Source organism: Nycticebus coucang, chromosome 5, assembly GCF_027406575.1.
Source record: "Nycticebus coucang isolate mNycCou1 chromosome 5, mNycCou1.pri, whole genome shotgun sequence".
NCBI classification, from domain to species: domain Eukaryota; kingdom Metazoa; phylum Chordata; class Mammalia; order Primates; family Lorisidae; genus Nycticebus; species Nycticebus coucang.
Window position 1 is genome coordinate 23594480 of NC_069784.1, and position 18083 is coordinate 23612562.

At 37.0% G+C, this 18083-nt stretch overlaps 1 protein-coding gene across 10 annotated transcripts in view; it reads right to left on the minus strand.

Moving 5' to 3' along the window:
* EVI5 (ecotropic viral integration site 5) overlaps window positions 1–18083 on the minus strand; it is a 202913-nt gene that overhangs the window by 112228 nt on the left and 72602 nt on the right. For 6 of the 10 annotated variants that reach the window (XM_053591714.1, XM_053591711.1, XM_053591715.1 and 3 more), the window contains 3 exons: window positions 13680–13740; window positions 11278–11334; window positions 1890–1943 (listed from right to left, as the gene is read on the minus strand). In XM_053591714.1, the coding sequence (XP_053447689.1) occupies window positions 1890–1943; window positions 11278–11334; window positions 13680–13740 (172 nt within the window). The remainder of the gene's footprint in view (window positions 1–1889; window positions 1944–11277; window positions 11335–13679; window positions 13741–18083) is intronic. The other 4 variants (XM_053591717.1, XM_053591716.1, XM_053591710.1 and 1 more) reach the window with 2 other exon arrangements.

Genomic DNA, 18083 nt, shown 5'->3' on the forward strand with positions numbered 1-18083 from the left:
AAATAAAAGTGATAAAATCAGGAAATAAGAAGAAACAACATACCCAAATTCCACCTACTTTTCATTGCTAATTAAAATGGACATTTAAAATTTAACACTCTTTACTGAATGTGTTTTTATTGTTAAACCTTTATATTAAAACAAAGACAGACTACAGAAAAATAATGTGTTTTTAAAAGAGACCAAAGACAAACTCCAAGTGGTTTTTCATTATTTGGACAAGCAAATATCTTCTTTCGAAAACATATCTTTACATCTCTATTTTTACACTTAACCATATTATCAAATCACTTATATGAAAGGGAGAAGGAATCTGAGTAAGGAAGTCCATTTTGACAGCAATTGGTGTAACAACAGCTTCCAAGAAAACAAAGAAGAAAAATGTAACACATGATAATGAGCTCAACTTAATCATCTCCAGCAATAACAGGGTAAGTAAATTTTTTGATTATAGAATCCAATTTATAAGAAAGTATTTATAGAATTCTAAGTGCTAAGTGAATGTCTAGGCCACCTAAGCCAGTAAAAAAAGTACTCTTCTAGAATGCAAAATCCAAACTTAACACTTTCTTATAGCATCTTTATCATTCTGAGGAGTCTAGGAAAATGTTTCATTCCAGAGATAAAAAAAAAAAAAAAAACACCTAACATGATACATATTTTACTAAAAGGTGGGTATGGGGGGGAGGGAGTACATACAATTAAAACAACTTAAAAACAATTAAACTCAACCTTTTCATGAAAAAATAGAATTATCCTTATAAAAACTCTAACATGATGTGAGAAAAACAAGGAAACTATTTTGACTTAATAAAATGCATCTCCAATTTTCATACAACCAAAGCAGACATCTCATAAGCATAATGTTCTTGTACACTTCTGTTTAATATGAAATCATCAATACTTTTTAAACCAAAGACAAATACTGTGAACTATCCATATAGTTCCATTTATTTCTTTCTTGAGTATTTCTAGATTTTCAGGGAAGATTTTAAGATACTTAAATCATGGCAATATCATGAGGCCACTTTTAACACACTCTCACTTCTTTTTTTAAAAAAGGCACCAAAAATAATTTATAAATTCAAACGTCTATCTTTTAGTAAAGCAAAATACTTTTTATTTAAACTACAAAGCCTAGCTTGGAAAAGCAAAACTCTTACACTACACTTTTACCACTCAATTCATTTTTATAGTATCAGAAAATGCTTATAAAAGATAATCAAAAGCACAATATGAAAAATGCAAAATTTCTACATTTGTCCAGCTATTTTAGATGAAACAGAGAGGAAGAGGTTAAAATCAATGAGTGAAATTTTCACATTTCATTAAAATGTAAAATGAATAAAATGAAATGCAGTGTGTGACACACCTTTTGGGGGCAAGACACAAGTATAAGAGGGACTTTACTAACAAATGCAATCAGTGTAACCTGGTTTCTTGTACCCTCAATGAATCCCCAACAATTAAAAAAAATAATAATAATAATTAAATGAAGAAAGCATTCATGAAATGAATTAGTCATTTTGACTAAAGTTAAAGCTGAGCCTTATGGGAATCATTGCCACATTCAACATGGCAGTGAGGGCAACATTTGAAATTCATTTTTAAAATGCTGTATCAGAATGGATTCCCAACTTGATTCTAAAAGAAAACAAATGGCATCAATATGTTACTCTGATAATAATCTCAGTTAAAACTTTAACATGGAAGTTCAATTTTATTAATAACAAGTTATTCTGGTTAAACAGTAGGCAAGGCAAGTTAAGCAGTCAATATCATAACTTAGGAGAGATAATACGTATCCAATTTTTCGAGAATGGATTTAAAATATACAGAAATAAATACTATGCATTCAAAGAAGCTTGCAAAAGAAGTCATTTACTTACTTTCTCTAGTGTTTCGATACGCTGTTTCAAAAGTCTGTTCTCTGTGCGTAACCTCTGCCCAAAACAAAAAACAAAAACAAAAACAGAAAGTTTTCTTTCCAAGCACTCTTGAAAAAAAAAAAAGGATTCTTAAATCACAGTCCTGAAAATGTGCCACCTTATAAAAGGGTGGCAAGAAAAGGGTCTAAAGAATACTCACATTATCAAATGTGAAAGGTTTAGAGTAGGAAAATACATGGCAAAGAAATGGTCTTAGTATTCCAGCTGTGACTGAATTTTTAATGCTACAAACAGAAATTTTAACTCTTTTCTATACTTATCATTATGAGTAACAACATTTTTCTTTTTTGAGACAAAGTCTCACTCTGTTGCCCAGGCTAAAGTGAGTACCATGGCATCAGCCTGGCTCAAAGCAACCTCAAACTCCTAGGTTCAAGCAATTCTGCTTCAGCCTCCCCAGTAGCTGGGACTACAGGTGAACGCCACCACACCTAGCTATTCTATTTTTAGTAGAGACAGGGTCTGGTTCTTGCTCACGCTAGTCTTGAATTCCTGAACTCAAGTGGTCCTCCCACCTCATCCTCCCAGAGTGCTAGGACTATAGGTATGAGCTATCGCATCTTTTATGTTTTAACATTTTCATTAGATAGAAAAGATTCTAACTTGCCTATCTCTTACACAGCCTATCTACATGATTAGTATTCAAATATCAGTTGAAGAAATAGGAAATCTGAAAAATACATGTGCACAGGCCAAATATCAAGTGTGAATTTACACTAGACAAATCTCCATTTATGTTTTAGATGACAAGTTGCAAAATTCCTTATATTATAAAAATATAAAAATATTTATCATGAATTGCTTTTTAAGAAAATTAAAAGCTCCATTACTAGTATTTTCTCTTAGTTCAAAAAGAAAAACCAGATACTATTATCAAATACTAAATCCAAATCAGTCTACCTTTTTAAAAAATTTTTTTTGCGGGCGGCGCCTGTGGCTCAGTGAGTAGGGCGCCGGCCCCATATGCCAAGGGTGGCGGGTTCAAACCCGGCCCCGGCCAAACTGCAACAAAAAAATAGCCGGGCGTTGTGGCGGGCGCCTGTAGTCCCAGCTACTCGGGAGGCTGAGGCAAGAGAATCACGTAAGCCCGAGAGTTAGAGGTTGCTGTGAGCTGTGTGACGCCACGGCACTCTACCGGAGGGCGGTACAGTGAGACTCTGTCTCTACAAAAAAAAAAAAAAAAAATTTTTTTTGCATATTCACTAATTTCTTACTAACCCCCTATATAAATTATCCCTTCGTTTTCAAACCCCTAAATGTTGTCCCTTCATTTTGCAATCACTCAAATTTCAAACCTCCACGTACCCTTTTATATCAATTTGTTCCAGAGATGAATTCAACCTTCCAACCCTACCTTTCTCTAAATTTCTGCAAAAAATATCTTTTTCAGAAAATTTTCACATTGAGTCAATCTATTATTTTGCCAGTAAAGACTTAAATATAGTTTATATAACATATACAATTTCAGTTCAGAGAAACAAAGAGACTCTATGATAACTACATCTTGTAGCTTACAGACTGGAACAAATCTTAGGGTTACTACAAAGATAATCTGCAAATTAAATGTTCTTGTTTTATTCACTACAACATATTTAGATGATTTTAATGTACATTATGTGTGATCTCAGACTACAAAACAAAAAATGTTTCATTTCTGAAAAAAATGTGCAGCATAGGTGGTCTACACAAATTGAGCAATTATTAAATACTGCTAAAGTCTAGAAAGTCAAAGAAACAAATGGGATTCCCAAAATGCTCTCAATCACAATTTCATCAACAAAGGTAAAATTTTACATGTCCTAAAAGGTTTAGAAAATTGAGTTTCATCTATGCAACTGAGTAAAAAGTTACAACCGAAGACTAAAATAATACAATTTAGAACTAAAAAAAGTATTCACCTGAATTTCCTTCCCCCATTCCTTTTATTTATTTTTTTTTCATTTTTTTCTTATTTGAGACAGGTTCTTGCTCTGTTGCCTAGACTAAAATGCAATGATGTCATCATCGCTCACTGCAACCTCAACCAATCCTGCCTCATCATCTCAAGGAGCTAGGGACTACAGTACCCAGCACCGTGCCCAGCTAATTTTTCTATTTTTTGAGGAGGTAAGATCTCAAGTATGTTGCCCAGACTGGTCTCCAGCTCCGGGCCTCACGTGATGGTCACGCTTTAGCCTCCCTAGGATTACAAGCGTTAGTCACCATGCCTTGCCCCCTTTAAATCTTCTAAATCTATTTTGTTAGAAATAAAAATCTAAATTGATTTTCTTCCCTAAATACCAAATATTTTAATAACACTTTTTCAATAAAACATGACTTCCTCATTTGTGATATATACTTTATCATGAGTTGATAAATGTAATGAACTTTTTGGTTAATACAGATCATTTCAGGGTTATCTTTAGGTTATAAGTATTACTATATTTTTATTTAGACTAATATCAGAGTATTTTGGTAATTTTAGATTTGCAATCCCTTTTAATGCCTAGTAGAGCTAATTTCCTCCATTCTTACATTGTCTTGTTTATCCTCCCAAGCCCCAAATACTAGTATACTAAAGTAGTTAAGAGATTGGGTTCTGAAGTTAAGTAGATTTAGGTCTAAATCCTCAGACTACAATTAACACCTATATGTACCTTTCATTGTCTTGGACTCTCCCTTTCCTCAGCTAGAAAGCAAGAGTAATAGGCCGGGCGTGGTGACTCACGCCTGTAATCCTAGCCCTCTGGGAGGTCGAGGCAAGAGGATCCCTTGAACTGAGGAGCTGGAGACCAGCCTGAGCAAGAAGAGACCCTGTCTCTACCAAAAAATAAAAACCAGCAGGTTGTTGTAGCAGGAACCAGTAGCCACAGCTACTTGAGAAGCTGAGGCAGGAGGATCACTTAAACCCAAGACTCTGAAGTTGCTGTGAGCTAGGCTGATGACAGGGCCCTCTAGCCTGGAGCCAAAGTGAGATTCTGTCTCTCAAAAGAAAACAAAAGGAAAATCAGAATAATAAAACCTACAAGGAAATTGAAAAAAGTAAATAACATAACTCCTAATATATACCAAACACATTGCTCAATATTTTTGAAGTTAGGCATATTACTTTATTACTTTTGTCTAGTTTTTAAAATTATTCTTAAGATTTTATCACTCTGGAATTTTACAAAGAATTCAATTTGACTGGGTTTGTTAATATGCCTTTTACTGGGAAATTCGTATTTTTATATAACGTGAAGCTATTTTTGGTTCTCTCTATTCTCTTTAGTCATCTTTTAAAAACGTCTCTGTGTAAAGTTTTAAAGTATTTGTTAGGTTCTACTATCTTATTTTCATTTAGGTTATTTCTAGATATATTTTTATTTTAAATGGAACTTCTTTTTCAAAGCTATTTCAGAGCTGTCTATTGTTGATACAAAGTAAATAACTAAAATCTACCATTTGACAGATATCTCACTAATTTTTCAGGATCTTCCTCATATTTTCTAGAACAGCATTTTGTTTATTGAGACAGAGTGTCACTCTGCCACCTCAGCAAGAGTGCCATGGTGGGTATCATCATAGCTCACCTCAAATTCTTGTGCTCAAGATATTCTTCTGCCTCAGCCTCATGAGTAGCTGTGACTATAGGCATGCACCACCATACCCAGCCAATTTTCTATTTTTTGTAAAGATGAGGTCTCTCGTTCACAGGCAAGCTGGTATTAAAGTCCTGACATTAAGCCCCTGCCTCACATAGTGTAGACTAGTTTTCTAAATTTTAAAGTGAAAACCACAGGCCCGGCACAGTGGCTCATGCCTGTAAATCCTAGCAGTCTGGGAGGCCAAGGCAGGTGGAATGCCCTGAGCTCACAGGTTTAAGACCAGCCTGAGCCAAAGTGAGACCCCTATCTCTAAAAATAAGTGGGCCTTGTGGCAGGCTCCTATAGTCCCAACTACTGGGAGGCTGAGGTAAAAGAATCGCTTCAGCCCAAGAGTTAGAGGTTGCTGTGAGCTATGATACCACAGCACTCCACTGAGGGCAACAAAGTGAGACTCTGTCTCAAAAAAATAAAAAATAAGAAATAAAGTGAAAACCACAAAGAGAAAGATCAATAGATATGACTACAAAAATAATAATAATGATAATAAATCTTTTGACTCGGCATCCATAGCATAGTGGTTACGGAGCCAGCCACGTACACCAGGGCTGGCGGGTTCAAGCCCAGCCCGGGCAGCTAAACGACAATGGCAACTGCAACAAGAAAATAGCCAGGCATTGTGGCAGGCACCTGTAGTCCCAGCTACTTGGGAGGCTGAGGGCAAGAGAATTGCTTACATCTAGGAGTTTGAGGTTCCTGTGAGCTATGACACCACAGCACTCTACCGAGGGCAACATAATGAGACTCTGTCTCAAAAATAAATAAATGAATAAATAAAAGTTCTTCCCTTTATTTTACACACACACAAAAGAAGAACCTTACTTGACCTATCAAATTAGAAAAGAAAAAATGACACTAAGAGTGAAAGAATAAAATACTTAGGGTTGGCAAAGTGGCAGTGAAATAGAAATTTGCTGCTAAGAAGAACGTACCCTGGAAATATTCTTCAGGAAATGTATGTACTACACGTGAAAAGTCTTAAAAATGCTAATATGCTATAAATCAAGAATTCTACTTTTTACAACCGGCTATGGGAGTAATAATAGATGCCAGGAAAACTTGTTACATAAAAAGATACTAACCATTTGTGTTGTTTTTAATAATGAAAAGTAAAAACAACATGAATATCCCAAAATAGAGAAATCTCACTTCAAACAACCTAATACTTTGGTCATCATCTCCTTTTCTTTCCCTCTTACTCACTTTATAAAGTATCCCAGCCCCAACAACCCTACTTTTCACTGGGATATGACAGTGATCTGCCAACTGTCATCATTCCTCCATCCTTGACATCCCTTCTTCACTCCTGACAAAGTTGAATTTCCCATCATTACACATCCTCCCCAGCCCCTTAGTAGTATACTCGCCTGGAAAAACACTTTTTTTTTTTTAGACAGTCACATCTCAGTCATCTGGGTACCGTGCCATGGTGTCATAGTTCACATAAACCTCAAACTCTTGGGCTCAAGCGATTCTCTTGCCTCAGCTTCCCAAGTACCTGAGACTACAGGGGCCTGCCACAACACTCGGATATTTTTAGAGACCCTCCTGCTCAGGGTGGTCTCAGACTCCTGAGCTCAAGTAATCCGCCCGCCTTGGCCTCCCAGACTGCTAGGATTACAGAGGTGAGCCACCACGCCTGGCATAAACCACTATTCTAAATCAATCTCCGTTTGTACCTATGCTGGCAAATATAACTAAAGTAAAACAAAAGGATGGTTTAAGTAGAAATGGGGGTCTCACTCTTGCTCAGGCTGGTCTGGGACTCCAGAGCTCAAGCAATCCTCCCACCAAGGCCTCAGAGAGTGTAAGTTTACAAGTGTGAGCCACCACACCCAGCCACGATGTTTATTTAAATTAATCAAGGAATTTGGGCTGGGCGCCCAGAGCTCATTGAGTAGGGCACAGGCCACATACTCCAAGGTTGGTGGGTTCGAGCCTGGCCCGGGCCTGCTGAACAACGACAACTTCAACCAAAAAAAAAAAAAATAGCTGGGTGTTATGGTGGGCACCTGTATAGTCCCAGCTACTTTGGATGTCAAGGCAAGAGAATCACTTGAGCCGAAGAGTTTGAGGTTGCTGTAAGCTCTAACGCCACAGCACTCCCCTGAGGGTGATATAGTGGGACTCTGTCTCCCCCCAAACTAATAATAATAATAATAATAAATAATCTGTGGCTCAGTCGGAAGGGCGCTGGCCCTATATACTGAGGGTGGCGGGTTCAAACCCGGCCCCGGCCAAACTGCAACCAAAAAACAGCTGGGCGTTGTGGTGGGCGCCTGTAGTCCCAGCTACTCGGGAGGCTGAGGCAAGAGAATCGCTTAAGCCCAGGAGTTAGAGGTTGCTGTGAGCTGTGTGAGGCCACGGCACTCTACCGAGGGCCATAAAGTGAGACTCTGTCTCTACAAAAAAAAAAAAAACAAAAAAAACACACATTCAATAATAAATAACAACCACTAAATTCAGTTGGGCTTTTAATTCTTCCTCACAATAATAATGTTTCCTTAGTCCATTCTTTCTTACATCCTCCTAGATTGCTGTTTCATACTCCTCTTTCTCCAAATCAGCAACCCGCCAACTCACTGTCACTCAGCTGGTGATCTTGCCTATGAGTTCACTGAGGCAATTAGAAGAGAACTTCAGAAGCTTCCACAACCACATTCTATGCAGTATTTTACTTTATTTCCTGTTCCTATACATTAACTATCCACTCTGGCATACAAAGTCAAGCCTCCTACGTATGGACTAAAACCCACACCCTCTTGACTCCCAGCAATTACCCTCACTCATTCCTAACTATCAATTTTTCCTACTTGATTACCACCATTAAAGCATACAGTTTTTTCCTCCCATCTTAAAAAACAAAACTCAACATTATTGCCCTCTCTGACTATTGTTCCATTTCTCTCCTTTTAATAGAAAATTCTTTGAAAAACCTCTCTAATTTTTCTACTTTGTTCCAGTTAGGTTTTAGTACCCACATTCTCTGCTCTTCTCCATCCGGTTCTTCACAAGAACCGACTTCAGCACTGAATACGGTAAATCCTCTCTCTCTTAAACACTTTTTCTTGGCTTCTAAGACACTACACTTAACCTGGTTTTCTCCTTCTTTGTTCCTAGTTCGCTGCTGCCATTCATCTTCCTAACCTTTACATGTTGGCTTTGGGGCTCGATTCTTGAACTCTCTTCTCTATTTTGCCTATGGTCATTTTCCAAGTAATCCTGTCTGTTCTCTCAGTTTTCAATACAATCAGCCTGCTAACAAATGCCAAATTTCTATTCTGAGCCCGTCTTCTCCTGACTCCTGACATGCATATTCAAGGAGCTACTTGGACATCTTATAGGCATCTCATTGCTAAAAGGCCCCAAATTGAGCTCCTGGTATTCCCCCAAACCAGATCCTCCTGCAGTCTTCCCCATCTCAGGTACAGGAACTCCATTTTTCTAACTGTTTGGGCTACAACACTTGATTGATTCCGCTCCCTCTCACAGCTCTACATTCAATCTTTCAATTTTATCTTTAAAATCTATTCAGAATACCACCTCCATCCAAGCCACCATCATCTTTTGCCTGCATTACTTCATTGACCTTCACAGAGCCACTCTCACCCCTCGCAATTTACTTTTGACATAGCAACCAAAAGAACCCACTGAACATAAGTCAGATCTTGTCCTCCCCTTAACTAAAACCCCGAAAGGCTCCATCTCACCAGAGTAAAAGCCAAAATCATTACTAGGGTCGATACCATCCTACGTCTCTATCTCAGCTCCTATCCCTTTCCTCATCGTTCATGCTGTCCCATCCCCAGTGCTTACTGCTCCTCACTAGACACACTCCTTAACAGGCCCCACCCTCCTTCGGAGTCACATATATAGCTCTGTCCCTTTCTTCAAATCTTTATTCAAAAGTCACCTGGTCAACTTCTTTAAAGTTTCAACTGAAACACCATTATTTTATATTCTCCTTCCCTGAGGTCTTTTTATCCCCTTACACTTTATACCATCTACAATATACACATTTTACTTTCTGTTTATTGTGATTTCCATACTAGAAAGAAACTGGTCATAACTGTATCTCAGGAGCCCAGAACAGGGTTTGGGCATGTAGCAGGCATTGTAAGTTACCTGCAAATTAATGAAGTACTGAATACATTATGCTGGCATGCCTCCTCTGAATGTTATTATGTAGCCATTAGTTTCTTTCTTTCTTTTTTTTTTTTTTTTTGAGACATAGTCTCAAGCTGTCGCCCTGGGTAGATTCCCATGGCATCACAGCTCACAGCAACCTCAAACTCTTGGGCTTAAGCGATTCTCTTGCCTCAGCCTCCAAAGTAGCTGGGACTACAGGTGCCTGCTACAGTGCCCAGCTATGCCATTATTTTCTTAATGAAAATGTATATGCCACAGAAAAATGGGCATCTAAATCCTTCTTACTCCATAAATACATCCAAGACTCTCTTGGAAAGCAGCACAGTATATATCCTGAAGAACACGTATGGGCCTTAGACAAATCAGCATTCAAATTCTTGACTTCTACTGCTGCTAGCAATGTGACTGACACCGCACTTACATATTGATGAGGGGATACAAAGTAAGAACCAAAAGGCCCCAAAACTCTGTAAAGGAACAAGCTTAGCTAAAATAATGATAATAATCAGCTGCTGTCCCTCCCTTGCTTGATAATGTCACTGTCCCATTTGCTTCCAACTGGTGATTATGAAGATTTTTTACTTTTTCCACATAACGGGTAGTTGTAAAGATTCTTAACTTTTGTCTGTAGGTAACATCACCTTTTGGAACCCTAAAGGTAGTTTTCAAGATATCTTCCAGACCTTGCATTGCAGTAGATTGGCTAACGAGCCCAGACCAGTGGCCCATACCAAAAAAATTGACTCAACTGGAATCATAACAACCCCAGGAGCTGAAGCAAAATAAGATGACTTCCAGACCGCCTATAATTTTGCCCCAAACTTAGCCAATTAGCAAACCTAATTACCTAATTTCCTGCCTGTCAAATTAACCTAACCTGTCTCCCCAATTCTCAGGGAGGTGGATTTGAGAAATTTCTCTCATCTCCCCGCTTAGCACCATGTGGAATCAACTCTGCGGTGAACCTGCTGCCTCTGGACATGGCCTTGGCTTTCTCTGGGGCAGCAGGCAGATGAACTGGCTGGGTGGGCAGCAGCATGACCACCAGAATACTGAGTGAAGTTAAATTTCTTCACACAAAGATGAAGATAAATAACCCTTTCATAAGACTGTTGTAGAATAAAGGGAGATAGAACATATAAGTGACTCATCACATACTACGTGTTGAATAAATGGGAGGCTCCAATTCTACTAATACCTTACATTGATTATTAAAATATAATTCCTAGGTAACTTAGACAATAGCTTCTTTTTATGCTAGGCAGTGAATACATTGAGTGTTTTTATATTATTTTCTGGCTTTCAGCATATCTGAAATACACCATAATTTTTGAAACAGGAAAAAATATTTAACTTCTGACTAAAAACATGTCAGAATTTTTAACTCTTCCTATTTACAGGGCCTTATATCTCTAAGTCCAAAATACAAATTTAAATATGAAAATTAAATTATTAGTTCATATGTCTACCTTAAATAGATCAGGGGGATAAAGGTTTTTATTTTTGAAAGATTTCTGGGTTACCCTAATATAAGCTAGAATTTTAATATTTCTTACCTCCTCCCCCTCAGGTGGAACATCAATAGATTGGAAGAAGCACTGATAAAGATGTTTCTATTAACAAAAAATTTCACACAGTAAACTGTAAGATTCTCCACATGAAGCCATTATTATCAAAACCTTTCTATACTACTTTTAGGAAAGAGGTGGAAAAATAATTAAAAATCACATCTTAACCAGGGAGCTCACTGACAGATATATTTCTTAGAATAAAAGACTACCACTCCAAAGGTCTTAGGATTTTAACTGAGACCTTAAAAACATTTACACCGAGGGCAGATTTTATACTTGCATATCAAAACCTCAATTATCTCCCTGGGGGCTTTACTGAAGGACCTGGCAAGAAAGTACCAGTTTAACAGAATCCATTCTTTTATAAATGAGACCCTGGAGGGAGGGGCATAAGAAGCGGCATTTGCCATTTTACAGCAAGACTCAGTTAATATGTGGCTAATGAACTATAAAGAAGGTGGTCATCTGATCACAACTGAAATGAACTGCCAGGTCCAACTCAAAAATCAGACACATTGAAATATAAAGTATGAAAAAAGTATAATCACTCAAAAATTATTTTGGTTTTGTCTTTTGGGGGAATTAAGGAGTAAAAAAAGAGATAGACATGGTACAAAAAAATGATATGAAACAAGATTACTAAAAAAGAACACACTACCTTTGAGATTAGCATACTTTATTTGCCTAATATGTTTCACTAACTTTAAAAATTTTTTTCCCCAGATTCTTCTCTATAAACAATTTTATGCCATCTGCCTAAGACACATGGAGCTAGTATTCAAAAGCATTTTGTAAGGCATACAAACTATAATCTTCCCCAAAAAACTAGTATGGAAAAAACTGCAAATACAGACTAAAGTCTGCTAAAGATCTGTTTTCTGAAAATGCCTTTGGTATTTCTATATTCATGTATTTAATTTTATAAAAACAACTTCTTCAAGGACAAGGATTATCCACAGAATGAGATTGTTTTTTCAATAACATATAGCATGGTGAAATGAACAAGATGGCTTCCCCATCCTCAGATTCTTGATTTGCAGTTTCGAATATTCATGGTATGCGGTAACCCAAACTCTCTCCCCACTCATCAGGATGACGTACTTTCTACTTTCAGTAGGTTGAAGTACAGGGTATAATTTAACATTACCCTTACTCATGGTACCTAAAAGAAAAGCAAATGGTAGAGCAGCATTTGGGTGATATCATCGTAAAAAAGGAGGGAAAAACATCCACAGGGGCCTTTTCTCTATGACAAATGTAGATACATCTATTTCCAATTAACAGGGAACAGATGACAGCAACGGGAAAAAAGCATCTAGAAAAGGGAAGACAGAGTTGACGAGGGAGAATTCACACAGGAAAACAGTAGAAACTATCTCCCAAGAAGTTTCTGAGGAGGACTAGGCAAAAAATAATACTAGTTTAATATGACTCATCATTCCCTGCAACCTATCAGGTGTGAGTTGTGTTTTACAGCAAGACTCAATTAATAAATGGCTAGTTAACTATAAGTAAGGTGTCTGATGTCTTGCCAAGTCCAAGTCAGAAATCGAACACATTCGAACATAAAGTTTAAAAGGGGGGAAGGGGTCACTCAAAAAAAGTTCTTTCATTTTTCACCTTTGTGTGTGGGGGGGTTAATGCCTAGGTTCTAAGTTAGATCAGCCAGTCACTGAGTTCCTTGACTCACGCTGCCACTTATCATCTCCAACTTGCAGTATCAGCACAAAAGCCAAAACAAATTTGCTGAAGTCCCAGCTATAAGTGTGCCAAACACCTTCAATTTAAGAATTCCTTGGCTTACAGGGGATCCAAAGTTTTTAATTTTAGGGTAAATACAGGGAATCTGTACGTCCTTCAAATTGAAAATCTACTTGTTTCTCTGGAGAAAAGTAGTTTAAAAGTGTAACTCTCACTTAGAGAAGAAAACATGTTATTACTCAAAGCTTTCTAAAGTTCTAGAGCAACCATAATTAGTTTTAGTGCAATATTTTTCCTCTTTAATGTTTGCCTAGCTTACACTGCTATGGTTCTCAGCACAGAATATGGTATAGGCTATTTTCTCCACCAATTTTTAAAGTACTCGTAAATGGAATAACAATTATCTTCCTCGTGCAAGTATTTTCTGCTGATAAGCCACCAACAAATGTAGAAAAAGGGAAGAGCTGTTCTCTGTCCAGTCACATTATTCTCCTTTTTTGAAATGTCTATTTTCAACTATAATCTAGTAGGATGGTAAATGAATATATCAACAAATAAATACAAGCTTCACTGCTAAATTTATTGCACATAGGTAACAATATATCAACATGAACTAACACCTACTGCCAAATAACTGATTTCAACCAATTTATCTTCAGCACTTAAAAAAGCCCTGAAATGCTTACTTTAATTTCAACTTGCTCTTCCATTTCTTTAGTTTTTATTGTAGTATATTCCTTTTCAAGCCTAAGAGGGGGGAAAAAAGAAGAGTTAAAGGTACATTTTCATTAAAAAGTAGTTACTAAATTATAAAATTTAAAAATATATGTGAACTTAAAATATAATTTCTTTAGTTTCCCCCAGTTTATAAACTGAGATATTTGATACAAGAAAAATGACCTAAAGCATTACATGGTTCTTACAAAATAGTTTTACAGATAAAAATATAAAAATAAAATTTACAAAGTAAAATAGTAATATATAAAGCATAAGACAGAGAACTGAGTCTATCTACTTAAATATGAACCACGTATCCTTTTCCTTCAAATTAAAACACATCCAAAGAGTTCAACTGTCTCTTAACCAGAAAATCCTGGCACTAAAATTGACTTTAAAAATTTTAATAAGCAGGAAGGGACAACTCTTCCTTACAGAATAATTCCAATTAATAAATACAGAAGGAATGAGGTGAATATAAAAATCATCATTAGAACTCCGTAGTAACTACCACGGGAAGAACCACCAATGGATACTAAAATTAGTGAGTTAAAGTTTAAGCAGTCTCTATCTTGCCCAAAATATTTAGTAAGTACTTGAGGAAAACAGTAAATTTACAGTACACAACCCTGGCAGACAGCACCCGAGCTACATAACCAAGGTTAACATCACCAGTAATGCACAATGATATCATGCATCCCTGTACCACTATGGTAGCCTTCCCAACAGTACATATCCTCAATCTGAGAAAACCCAAAACAAACCCAAAATGAAGGACAGTCTACAAAATAACTGACCAGCTCTCTACAAGTATCAAGGTTATGAAAACCAATAAAAGGCTAGAGAAAGAGTAAGACATGATGAACAAATGCAATGCACTATTTTTTCAATTCTATTGTAAGATTAAAATTAACTTTTAAAAAATTTGTATGTAACATAAAAATTAGTTGCACTAAATTTTTATTGCTCTCAACTAAAAATACCAAGTTTACTCTAAATATTAACCAGCTGGGCCGGGCACTGTGGCTCACACCTCTAATCCTAGGACTCTGGGAGGCCGAGGTGGGTGGACTGCCTCAGCAAGAGCAAGATCCTGTCTCTAAAAAAATAGCCTGGCACTACGGTGTAGTCCCAGCTACTTGGGAGGCTGAGACAAGAGAATCACTTGAGCCCAAGAGTTTGAGGTTGCTGTGAGCTATTACACCATGGTACTCTACCCAGGACAACAAAGTGAGACTCTGTCTCAAAAAAAAAAAAAAAAATAGCAATAAATATTAACTAGCCAATGCTCCAAATAACTTACAGCTGCTTTCAAAAATCAAATTCTCCCTCAAAGGACAAAAATCCATTACTTACTATATGCATAATGTCCTTTAGGACACAGTAACTTTTTAATATAGGTTGTTATACCCACTCTGGAGTTTTATAAAGGTTGAGGAAGTTGCTTAAGGTCACAGCCTTAACAGCCACACTACCACATCTCTCACTAAAGTGTATCTAAAAAGACATTAGATATCCAAAAGAATCTATAAAGGACTCCAAAGATCTGCAAAACATTTTGAATAACGGCTGCATTATTGAGATAAGTTTACAGCCTTCACAAATGAGTCATGTGGAAACAGCTTTACTCACTCACACACCTCAAACTCAACACTAAAAGCCATTGCATAATCCTTGCTTCTCAATTCAGTCACCATGTATGTTCCAATCTCCTAAACAAGACTCTAAAATCTGTTACTCCTTTTTCTTCTCCACTGATAGTTTTTAATAAATTAAATATTTAAAGAAGTTTTAGATTTTCTATAATACTGTGAAGATAGCTCTTGGCACTTCTACGTACTGTCCCAGTTTCTATTATTCACATGTTATATTAGTATAGTACCTTGTTACAATTAATGAACCAATATTAGTACATTATTGTTAACTGAAGTCCATACTGTATAGATTTCCTTAGTTGGTCATTTTCCTTCAGATTTTCATATTCTGAGAATAAAGTTTCTTGTAATATTCATTAAGGATTTTTTGAATTTCTGAGGAGTCTGTTGTTATTTCGTCTTTGTCGTTTCTGATTGATGAAATTAGAGATTTTACTCTTTTTTTCCTGGTTAGGTTAGTCAAAAGTTTATCTATTTTATTGACCTTTTCAAAAAACCAACTTTTTGATTTATTGATCTGTTGTATAATTCTTTTGTTTTCAATTTCATTTAATTCTGCTCTAATTTTGGTTATTTCTTTTCTTCTACTGGGTTTGGGGTTGGAATGTTCTTCCTTTTCCAGTTGCTTGAGATGTCCCATTAAGTTGTTAACTTCCTCTCTTTCCATTCTCTTGAGGAAGGCTTGCAGTGCTATAAATTTCCCTCTTAGGACTGCCTTTGCGGTATCCCAGAGGTTCTGATAATTCGTGTCTTCATTGTAGTTTTGTTCCAAAAATTTGGCATAATCTCATCTATGACCCAGCAATCATCCAGCATAAGGTTATTTAACTTCCATGTTTTTGTATGAGTATGCAGATTCCTGTTGTTACTGAGTTCAACTTTTATTCCATGGTGGTCCGAGAAGATGCAAGGAATAATTTCTATTCCTTTAAATTTACTGAGGTTAGACTTGTGACCTAAGAGTGCCACTTTTAAAACCAGATCATGTCACTTTACTCAAAATTCTCTAATGATTTCCCTTCCTTAACATACACTCTGGCCCATGAGGGTCAATAAAGTCCAAAGGAGCTTTTGACACTGACAATCTGTGTTGTCCAATACAGTAACCACCAGCCACATGTGACTAATGAGCAACCGATATGTTAAGTGACAAAATGGATCTTTAATTATTTCTAATCTAAATAGCCACATGATGGCAAGGGCTACCACAGTGAACAGCACGGCTTTCAACACCCCAAGCTACCCACCATGCTTCACACTTTACTGTCTACCATACTCCTATTTGCCTACACTAATGCAGTCACGCTGATTTTCTGTTTGATTTTTAACTTTTAATTTTTATTACTCAAAACAGCTTCATTTTCTTATTTAACTTTCTGACTCTGTGTTTGTGCCTTCAGCACTTTTCACAATGGTTTTCTGCTCCTCAGTGAGGAAAGCAGACTTGATCCTGTCACGAACACACGCAGCACACACGGAACCATCACAGGTCCTGCTGACATGCTTTTTTTTTTTTAGACAACCTTTCAGCGCGAACCTCTGAAAATCTGCCTGGGCACGCGCCGCATTGGTGCTTTCCTAACCTTCTTGGTATAAAGGTAAACAATTCTATTACCAGGGTTTGCGACAGCCTGGTTTTGTTAGAGGCTGTATTGTAGGAAAGCCTACAACAGTATGTCAAACACTGCACCATTCTGGGTGCCTCCAGACAGTGTCCCCCGTCACTCTGGTTTTCTTTCTATTCCTTGAACATACCAAAACATATCAATCACCTTCCTGCCTCTTTGCATTTACTGTTCTCTCACCGAGAAACACACTTTTCCCAATCACATGGCTCCCCCTCTCTCACTCCTCTCTGGTGTCTGCTCACAGGGTACCTTCACGGCTTATGTGGTCTGAGTGCTGTGTCTAGAAGAACATCCATCACTCAGGTCCTTCATCCTGATTCATTTCCTTCATGGCACTTTCACTGACAGACATTAAACACTTGCTCAGATCAGAGGAAGGCTATTATTAGACATCAGATTAGGGATTTCGATAAAGCAAGGATAGTAGGAGTCAAAGAATTAGAAGGTCAGAAGTGTGATAAGTAAATAATTTAAATTTCAGAAAGGAATTGTACATGTGATAAGATCTAAAAGGGGAATCAGTTACAAAGAAGGTTAAGGAACCTCATTCTCTAAAAGACTTTTAAAGTAAAATAAATTCTTTGTTTGGGTAATGTGATTTAAATGTGGCTCTACAAAATGGCAAAAATTAAGACTCTTTAGATCTTTATCAGTTACAAAGTAGAGCAGCTTTATGGTCTATACTATTTCAATATGATGATGATTATTGGAAATGTCGTAAATAATTTAGGATTAAGTTGAAGCTCATAAATTGGCTTGTTTTTGCCAACTAAAATAACTAATTTTAATAATTCTCATTCATGGCCGGGTGCGATGGTTCACACTATAATCCTAGTACTGTGAGATCGCTTGGGCTCAGGATTTCAAGACCAGCCTGAGCAAGAGTGAGACCCTGTCTCTACTAAAAACAGAAAAATTAGCCAGACATAGTGGAAGATGCCTGTAGTCCCGGCTACTCGGGAAGCTGAGACAAGAAAATTGCTAGAACCTATGAGTTTGACATTACTATGAGCTAGGCTGATGCCCCGGCACTCTAGCCTGGGTAATAGAGTGAGACACTATAAATTAATTAACTAAAATAACAATTTAA